General features: G+C 38.1%; 2 protein-coding genes across 2 annotated transcripts; both read right to left on the bottom strand.

The window, feature by feature from the left end:
• Nucleotides 1-3,547: 3,547 nt before the first annotated feature.
• Nucleotides 3,548-4,522, bottom strand: LOC106717311. The gene is made up of 2 exons (XM_014511151.2): nt 4,372-4,522; nt 3,548-4,109 (listed from the first exon to the last, which is right to left on the bottom strand). Exon 2 carries the CDS (start codon nt 4,106-4,108, stop codon nt 3,548-3,550), a length of 561 nt encoding a protein of 186 aa, XP_014366637.2. The 5' UTR covers nt 4,109; nt 4,372-4,522.
• Nucleotides 4,523-6,096: 1,574 nt separating this feature from the next.
• On the bottom strand, nt 6,097-8,980 carry LOC106717287 (catalase). The gene is made up of 2 exons (XM_014511103.2): nt 8,822-8,980; nt 6,097-7,709 (listed from the first exon to the last, which is right to left on the bottom strand). Exons 1-2 carry the CDS (start codon nt 8,876-8,878, stop codon nt 6,243-6,245), a joined length of 1,524 nt encoding a protein of 507 aa, XP_014366589.2. The 5' UTR covers nt 8,879-8,980; the 3' UTR covers nt 6,097-6,242.
• Between the last annotated feature and the right edge of the window lie 251 nt (nt 8,981-9,231).

Genomic DNA, 9,231 nt, shown 5'->3' on the forward strand with positions numbered 1-9,231 from the left:
TTGTTGTCTTTAAATACTTTAGAGTTTAATAGATATTTGTCACCGTCAGAATATTAACTCCGTCTCATCATAATCGTACTAACCTTGAATACTTACATCAAAACGTATCATTGACAATTCAACGTATCGATGCATTGGCAATAAGACCAATGGGATCAAATTGTCAATTCTAAACTGATTTTCTTTGCGTTGTTATTCATAGAGGAGGTTTCCGAAGTCGGACATAATAAAATACATAACAAAGAATAATTACACGTTTGGAATAATATTACAAAATTTAATTCTTCTTAGTAAGATTATAAAGTAACGAAGTTTACAAACGTTCGGAGACATATGTATAGCTGCGGTGTATTTCCCGTCATTTGACGTAAAGATGGTTACTGTACTTTCGCTATTGAGTTACGATGTGAGTAAACAACTTAACAAGTGTCGTCACCGCCCGGCTTACAGGAGGGGAGGTGAATTGTGAATTGCGAACCAATATTACATTAACCGCCGTTCTCGGCAGTGTCTCGGTACACTGAGAAATGTGTCTCATAGTCAATCTGCACTTAGCGTTACGTTCAAATTATAATGAGTATTTCTTGCCATTACCAGAACACCATCAAAAAATGTAACTATCAGATCGACCACTTGGTGCAATCCGTGTATAGCGATTCTCACGACCATCTTATATTCATTTTTGTAAATGGTTTTGTATGACGAATGCTAAGAAAATGATTACATATTATACAAAACCACTGGTAGACAAAAAACAATGACGTAACGTGTACACATTGACTGGTTAAAACCCCAACGTGGTAATTCTCATGCTCAAAAGATATTTTCCTATCGTAGGTCACACATTTAGTAACAATAGTATTGTATTATGTTGTGTAGTCCTTCATATTGCTAATGATAAAAAAACCCTTCGTTTTTGGAACGAAGTTCCTTATCGCGCGTTGTGAAAGGGGGCTAGACGGAAAAAATTCTTACGAAAAGTTGTCACGACACTTTTTGCTATAGTAAGTATGTTAACGACGAATGAGCGCTACTTCACCATGGCAACGACGTGACAATATATAACGAAAATTCATAGAAATAAAATGTACTTCTTGTGAAGACTTAAGTTTTTTATTCATAGAATAAATATTGGTTCCTTCACTAATTAATCGAAAGGAACTTCGTTCCATCCGGGTGTCCCTTGACACCTCTCAAGTTTTTTAAATAAAAATGTAACTAACAGAAAACTGTATATCTTGTGATATTTTTTTCCTGTAATTACTGTAAACTATGTTAATTGTATCTAATTATGAGATATTTTTTAATTATTCGAAAATAGTTTTGCAGCGAAACATAAATCGGCAGCTTTTGAGTCCTAAACTAGAAAAAAGCGGAAATTTACTAATAAAAAAAAACTCGCGACATTTAACATCTGTTAGAAAAGCATTAGGCTAGACATTTACCGCTTTATATGAAACTAGCTGTCGCCCGCGACTCCACGCGGGATTAAAAAAAACTTAATAAGCATAAGTGTTCTTTCAGACTACGAGTATGTTCTATATCCATGCCAAATTTCAGCTGTATCCGTTGAGACATTCTGTAGATACCGTTTAACAAACATCCATCCATCCAAACATTCGTATTTACAAAATTATTAGTAAATAGAATTTTAAAATGAAATTGTACATTCAAAATGTTTTCGAAAAATAAACCAGTTTTTTTTAAGTACAATGAACTCAGCTGTGCCTTCTCTAGACCAGTTTAATATCTGATAGAAGACATGTCTTTTTGGTAAGAGTTTAAAAAAAAATCAATTCTTTAAAATTACTAACTAGAAAAATACTTCATTACTATAGCAATGATATATGTATTTAGGAACTATTTTCGCTGTTAAGTCTAACCCACAAAGAGTGGGAAAAGAACAAGGAGATAAGTGATGAAGTAAAGACTAAGTTAAAGGATCTAAGTTTATTTGATAACACATTTGCTTTATAACATGGCCGGTGATTTGTAAAATTCTTGATGTAACGAACGAAACCTTCGAATGATTTCTCAATACCAACATTAGTGACGACCTTTCGCTCTTTTCAAAACAATTATTTCGTAAGCACGAGACCTCACTAATGTATATTTCTTGTCTTTAGAGCTTAATGAAAAACGACTCTGTGTTTCAACCTGTCTCTATTTTTTCCAAGAAGAATGAAAAGGAAGGCAATACGTTTTTGCATAACACCCGAGTGCTAAATACTTTAACTCTCTTATAGTCCTAGTGATCTCGACATCAAATTTAAGAATAATTTTATTATAATTTGCTTGGTTAAACTTTTCATTAATTCCGCTCGTCCCTTGACTCATCAACGTGACAGTACTTGGTAACTTGATTAGTCTTTTGCGAACTTGACGAGTAGTTATTTTATTAAGTTGGAGGTAGTTTGTAATCATTTAAGTATTTCCAACTGTATTGTTTTTGAATTGAATACATTAGTAACAATTTAAACCGCGACCGCAAAACGTATCGATTTCAATTATCTTATTAGCCCTAATGTCATCAAACACGTAGTCAATTCAACATGATTACCAATGGCAGGCGCATAAAATATACAGGTAAACGTTAAAAATAACTACTACGGGATGAAGTTAAAAGATATATAGGTAGTTGTAGGTCAGGAAAGAGTTAATTTATTTACGTAGTTATGTAGGAAAAATCTGTAAACATCAAGTATCATACCAGTTGTGGAACAGGCGAGTGTGAACTAATATTTAAAAAAAACCCACACAGCTCGCAACAACGAAACTTGGTCGTTGCGTTACGTAGATACTTGATAAAACAATAAACAAAGGCGTAGACTCCCATACAAAGTCTCTGACATTCTAACAAACTTTAGACGCCGAAGGTGTCTGCTTATCCCCCATTTATAGATAAAGCGTGTTTATATATGGTCGTGTTAAAGTTAAAACAAAGAGCCCAATGTTACGCCTAAGAACTTTGGCTGGCCATTATGCATATAAATAAATTTTCTATTACATTGTATGCAAATGTATTTTAAGTTATGTAATTCGGATTCTGTGTTAATACGCATCAAAACGTTTTTGTCACCGATGATCTTCATTTACATATTTTTAGTTCAGCGTTACTCTTTAAACGACGAATACCATAAACAATCTTACGGTGATGCATCCTGAAAAATATCTGCGAAGAAATTTAAAGATATGCGTGAAGTCAACCAGCCAGCCCTCACTGGAACAGCGTAATTGACTGAAGTCTCGCCATTATCACTCTTAACATTCCACTCCGCTGCTTAATTTTGCACAAACATGTTATATTTTACAATCACAAACTATAATGGATAGGATAAAGTTGATGAGAATTTAATGGTTGATCATAGAATGGTAGGTCTCACGCTCTACGTGATAAAATTACAAGATAAAACTTCATTCTGTCCATCGCAATCAAGTGTAAAGATTTGAAGCCTATTTTACAACCATGCAACGGTTTTTAGAAACTGTGTTTAGAACAATAAATAGGTTATTATGGAAAATAAAATTAATAGTCTTCCGTTCGGATTTACCGCAACTTTTTATTTAGCAGAAAGAACATTTCTTGTAAGGTATTCGGCCTCCTTCTCGTCCTATACCTCGCCAACTTTTCGGCGACGGGCAGCGCGGAGCCAGCGGGCTGATCCGAGTGCTTCGTCCGCGGCATCAGGCTGAGGTGTCGCCGCCGGTACGTCAGCTGCTCGTGGGTCGCCTTCACCTCTCGCCTATTCTTCAACTCCTCCAGAGTACGGAGTATACTATCGTTCTGTCTGGCAATCCGATCTGCAATATTCATGATGTACAAGATGTCATGACTGAGCCTCGGCAGCTGGATCTTGTTTACCATTTCGAACTTCTCCGAGATGGTGTTCATCGCCATGAGGACGTGTCCCGAGGAGTTGCGCAGCCTGTCCTCCGACTTGCCAGCGGGGTGCTGGCACAGCGCGCATGTCCAGTGGTAGCCGAGGTCGCCGCTCTCCAGCAGCTCTTGTGTCTCGCTCACGCACGCCACATGGTACTTGGAGTCGCATTCCGAACATCTGATACCCTCACCACTCCTCAGAATCCTCCTGCACTGACTGCAAATCATACTGCAACAAGTTGACAATTTTTAATTATAACAGATACATTATTTATCATGACATGTACGAGAAACAACTATGATTATATACTATTATAGAAATTCAAACATGATTTTTTCATTCAAGTATGATTTTTTCACTTAAAAGACTTAATCCATCTAAATATAAAGTCTGGTTGATAGTGGTACCGACATGTTTAAATATGCTTATTAAATTTGACTCAACCTACCTTACCTACTAAATAAAACAAAGCTCAGCGTCTTTTTCTTACCTTTAAATGTTTAATTCCACTATACGACCATAGATAGATAATTTATTCTCTCACATGAATAAATTTGAGTTCGGGAAAGATATAGTTGACCACTTTTACGACAATCTCTCAAAAAAACGTTAAGGTCAATGACCTTTTCATATTAACAAAAATCCAAAATAGACAACGTAAAAAATTTGGAACATTAAAATTCACAGTATATTTTATGGCATCAAATATTGAAAATAATTAAAATTTATTCCATGACATGCATATCATCCTAAGTCATTGCCAATAGACAACAATCAAATTGTTTTAAATTCATTTTATTTTAATTTAACTTTTCGGCCTGTTTATAAGATGATCAGTAGACCTTCACCAATGACCCCACTTTATATATTACATTAATCAAGGTTATTGCTAATTCGTAGTTAAATTATAGTAATAATGGTATAGTAGCCTAAAAAAAGCATAATTGTGTGAAATTAAAACAATATACTGATACAACTCGCTCTATTGAACATAAGATAAAATAAAATTGGGATATTTGTTTAATTCAGCAAAAGATGGCGCTTTCCATAATTTATATTAAAAACAACCAACTGTCGGAATCGAAAATACACTTAACGATCTTTGACATAGAAAGATAATGCAAGGAAAGAAAATTAAACATTTCTAAAATGTTTTTACATTTAGAGTTTATATTTTGTGTATAATTTTAACATCAAATTGAAACCATTTGGTCGGAATAACGCCATCTGGTTCGTGACTTAAATGGAATTTGATTGAAATATTACAATATTCAATAGATGTCGCTACGCAATTTCTATAACAAAATAAGTTTAATTTCAGTTCATGACGAGATTTATCCAGTTTAAACAGCGCGAAACTGATTAACATATTGTGCGTAAATCGATGTTAGTTGAAGTTAAATGGCATCGAAGAAACAAACCTTTTTTTATAATTTCTCCTTGTGTGCTAAATATTAGTCATATTGAGATATAGTTGTTTATTCTACAAGCAGGTATCAATTATTGTAGTTTACAATACTTAGCAGTACATTACACAACAAGGTCGTCACAGCGACGCGACGCGTCGCCAATGCCGGTCAGTTATTTACCACACGTTGTTTATCACTTTAATTCTCATGAAAATCGACAAGTTAACCTGAGTACATTCTTATATAAGTACAGTCAAAATCTGTTATAACGACATCGAAGGGACTACTCATATTGAGTCGTAAAAACCGATAGTTGTAACAACCGGTGACAGGTATTAATAGGAAAGATATGTATATAACATTCAGCCAGGACCTTTGATTTTGGTCAATTTAACCGGTATGTTGTTCTAAACGATGTCGCCATAAACGGTTTTGACTGTATTTATCAAAGATAATAACAGTTTTAGAACGGACATTACTAACAATTTCCGATAAATATTTTACCAAAATCCTCATTACATCATTACCGCTATCTGTGTCAAACTAAACAACGGAAACTCTATCAGTATAGAGTTTGCGATCGTTCTGTTAGGTTCTTAATGATTAATACGTATTATAGGTAAATGTTAAATGTTTTTGGTATCTGCATGTATGTTTGATACAATGTAGATGTGTGAATGTGATACATCAACTAGTTACCTATTTCTGAATGACAGAATGATTTCCATTTCCCATTTCATATCACAGCTATAGACCACACAACAAGCTACATGGGCTTGGGGTTTCGAATAAATGAAACATATGAAAAAAGAAAAAATATTATATATTAAAATGATTAACAGTGACTATAGTATAATAAAAAAATGCAGCGTGCACTATAACATATCCACACCGTAAGTATACATCGGCTAGAATAAGATAGCACCCAAATCAGTCCCATATAATATATAATTTACAAGTTGGCGTGATACTTCTTGTAGGGGGCGAGTCCGGCGGCCACCTTGCTGCCGAGGTCGGGGTGTATCTGCGAGAATATCTTGACGGCGCGCTCCTGAATAAAACCGGCAGCGTCCTTCAGGTTGCCCACGATGTTGGCCACGCAGCGCGCCTTCTCCGCATCGTCGAACACTTGCTTGTAGAGAGCGGTGGCCTGTGTGAAGTTGTCCTCCGTCTGGCCGCTGTCGTAGCGATCCACGTCGCCCGATACGTTGTAGCGCGGCTGCAGGCGTTGCGCGCGTGGGCACTCCTGCGGCCCCGAGAAAGAGTTCGGGAAGTAGTTGGGGGCGCCCTCCTGGTTCTGCAGTGCCTGCGGGCCGTCGCGCTGGTAGTTGGTGACGGCGACGCGGTACGGGCAATTGACAGGGATCTGCAGGAAGTTGGCGCCGAGCCGGTGGCGGTGCGTGTCGCTATACGCGAACAAGCGGCCCTGGAGCATCTTGTCGGGCGAGGGCTCTATGCCGGGTACCAGGTTTGATGGACTGAAGGCGATTTGCTCCACCTCGGCAAAGTAGTTTTTGGGGTTCTTGTCCAACACCAGCTTACCGACCTGAATCAGGGGGTAGTCCGAGTGCGGCCACACCTTAGTTAGGTCGAACGGATTGAATTTGCAGCTCTCGGCCTGGGCCATTGTCATGACTTGGATGTACAGGGTCCAGCTAGGGAAATCGCCTTTGCCAATAGCGTTGTACAGGTCCCTTATCGAGTAGTCGGGGTCCGATGAGGCGAGCTCGGCGGCCTTGTCGACTGGCAAGTTTTTGATGCCCTGGTTGGTTTTGTAGTGGAACTTGACCCAATGCGCGACTCCTTGAGCATTTACGAGTTTGAAAGTGTGCGAGCCGTAGCCGTTCATGTGCCTGTATCCGTCGGGAATGCCGCGGTCGCCGAACAGGTAAATAACCTGGTGACTCGTCTCCGGCCTGAGGGTCAGGAAGTCCCAGAACATGTCGGGATCCTTAAGATGCGTCGCGGGGTTTCTCTTCTGTGTGTGAATGAAACTGGGGAACAGAGTGGGGTCTCTGATGAAGAAGATGGGAGTGTTGTTGCCCACCAGATCCCAGTTGCCGTCGTCAGTGTAGAACTTGACGGCGAAGCCCCTGGGGTCGCGGACGGTGTCGGCGGACCCGCTCTCGCCCCCCACAGTAGAGAACCTGACTGCGATCGGGGTTCTCTTGCCGATGGACTCGAATACTTTTGCCGCTGAGTATTTAGTGATGTCGTGGGTCACCTCGAAGTAGCCGAAGGCGCCGGCGCCCTTTGCGTGCACGACTCGCTCCGGGATGCGCTCCCTGTCGAACGACGACATTTCATCGAGGAAGTTGACATCCTGCAGCAAGGAGGGCCCATTCTTGCCGACCGTCTGGATGGCGGTCTTTACCCCGATCGGGGCTCCGGACTTGGTCGTTATGTAACCAGGTGAGTCCTGAAAGCGAAGATCAAGAAAACGTTTTAATCTTGTGATAAAAAAATGATGTAAAGGTTGTTATTGTACATTGATATCATTCACAGGCATGTAATTTTATCGTGGATGATATATAGATATAATAATTGTATCTAGAACTTGGCTAATGATAAATCAAAGCCGGCGGATATGTTTCATAATGACAAAATTCAATAACATTTTGGTTTAAAAAAATGATAATTCTAGTTATCATAGTATAAAATACGGGGGTCTTTGAGTTTACCAGATATTAAGTGATACAAAATTTGTTGATAAAAATTTTAAATATTTGCACATTGTACTTGTTTTTAGATGTGATAAGAAGTGATATGTTCCCTCCTCGTAACATTTAAGACCTCTGTCTGCGTCATCATTCCATCATAATATGATAACTTATTTATCTAAATTTATTTGAGTAGATAAATACTTTTATATTTATTGTTAACACATTAGACTTATTGTTGGAGGTTCCGGACAGACCTGTAAATCTATATCTAAATCCGGGTTCGATTCATTGAAATTCTTCGTATTTATAAAGTATACCTAATTTATGAGGAGTGCGCTCGTATTTTTGTAACTAAATTAGACGTATGCAGAAGATTGCGACGTCAAAAGAGATTTTGATGCCCGGCCCTCATAGCCCGGATTGTGACCAGTTCTGGACATCAGATTAATATTTTTTTTAACACAAAGTTGATAAATAAGAAGCATCGGCACAATAAGGGTTACTATTTTTAATCACACAAAAACAAATTCAAGATTTTATAAAAAGAAAGTCGCATTGCGCGGAGCAGTCACATATTAAAAGGTCTCTATAGTATTATTTATAACGAATGTCTGTCATCTTTATTCACATTTTAATCGAAAAAAAAATACAATTTTAATATAATTAAAACACCTAACACAAGGAATAAATAAATAATAAATGCTCGGCATTAATGAAACAATTTACCTAAACTATTAAGTAATAATGATCAAAGTACAAAATGATAAACAATGACTTGATATTCAACCACTTCCAACAAATAACAAAATTAATACAGTGCCTAAAATAACCGTATTACGCTACTTATTAACTAGTATAAAATACATACCTTTACGCATTTGCTGTAGTTGACAAGTTGGTCAGACGCGGGATCTCTTGAAGCCATTTTGTTGTTAAATTAGTTATTGTAGTTGTGTAGACAAACCGGTTTCACCACAAACGGAGCAACGCACTGCTCGAGTACTTTACTGTCAAATGGCACGGCGGCGGCCGATCTCTCTTTATATAGCCTCAACACAAGCGTAAAGCGCTTCGCCTCGCGTATATGAATCGGCCCCACATGTGTAAAGCGCTTTAATCACAAGCGACAAGTGCTATATTTTGTGTGTGAGTAACGTCGCAGTCGCAGCAAGCTTAAAGCGCTTTAACTGGCACATGTTTTGCCATAATATGTAAACAGAGAAGCCACACGGACGGTGCCGCGTCATTTCTACGATCTTCCGGCGGTCCAATTGATTA

The sequence above is a fragment of the Papilio machaon genome, chromosome Z (genome assembly GCF_912999745.1).
Source record: "Papilio machaon chromosome Z, ilPapMach1.1, whole genome shotgun sequence".
Lineage (NCBI taxonomy): Eukaryota > Metazoa > Arthropoda > Insecta > Lepidoptera > Papilionidae > Papilio > Papilio machaon.

Excerpts from the sequence above, each read along its gene's own strand:
- LOC106717287 (XM_014511103.2), bottom strand. The coding sequence starts at position 8,878 with ATGGCTTCAAGAGATCCCGCGTCTGACCAACTTGTCAACTACAGCAAA. Across the intron at positions 7,710-8,821 it reads ACTACAGCAAATGCGTAAAG|GACTCACCTGGTTACATAAC; the intron begins GTATGTATTTTA and ends CTTCGCTTTCAG.
- LOC106717311 (XM_014511151.2), bottom strand. The coding sequence starts at position 4,108 with ATGATTTGCAGTCAGTGCAGGAGGATTCTGAGGAGTGGTGAGGGTATC.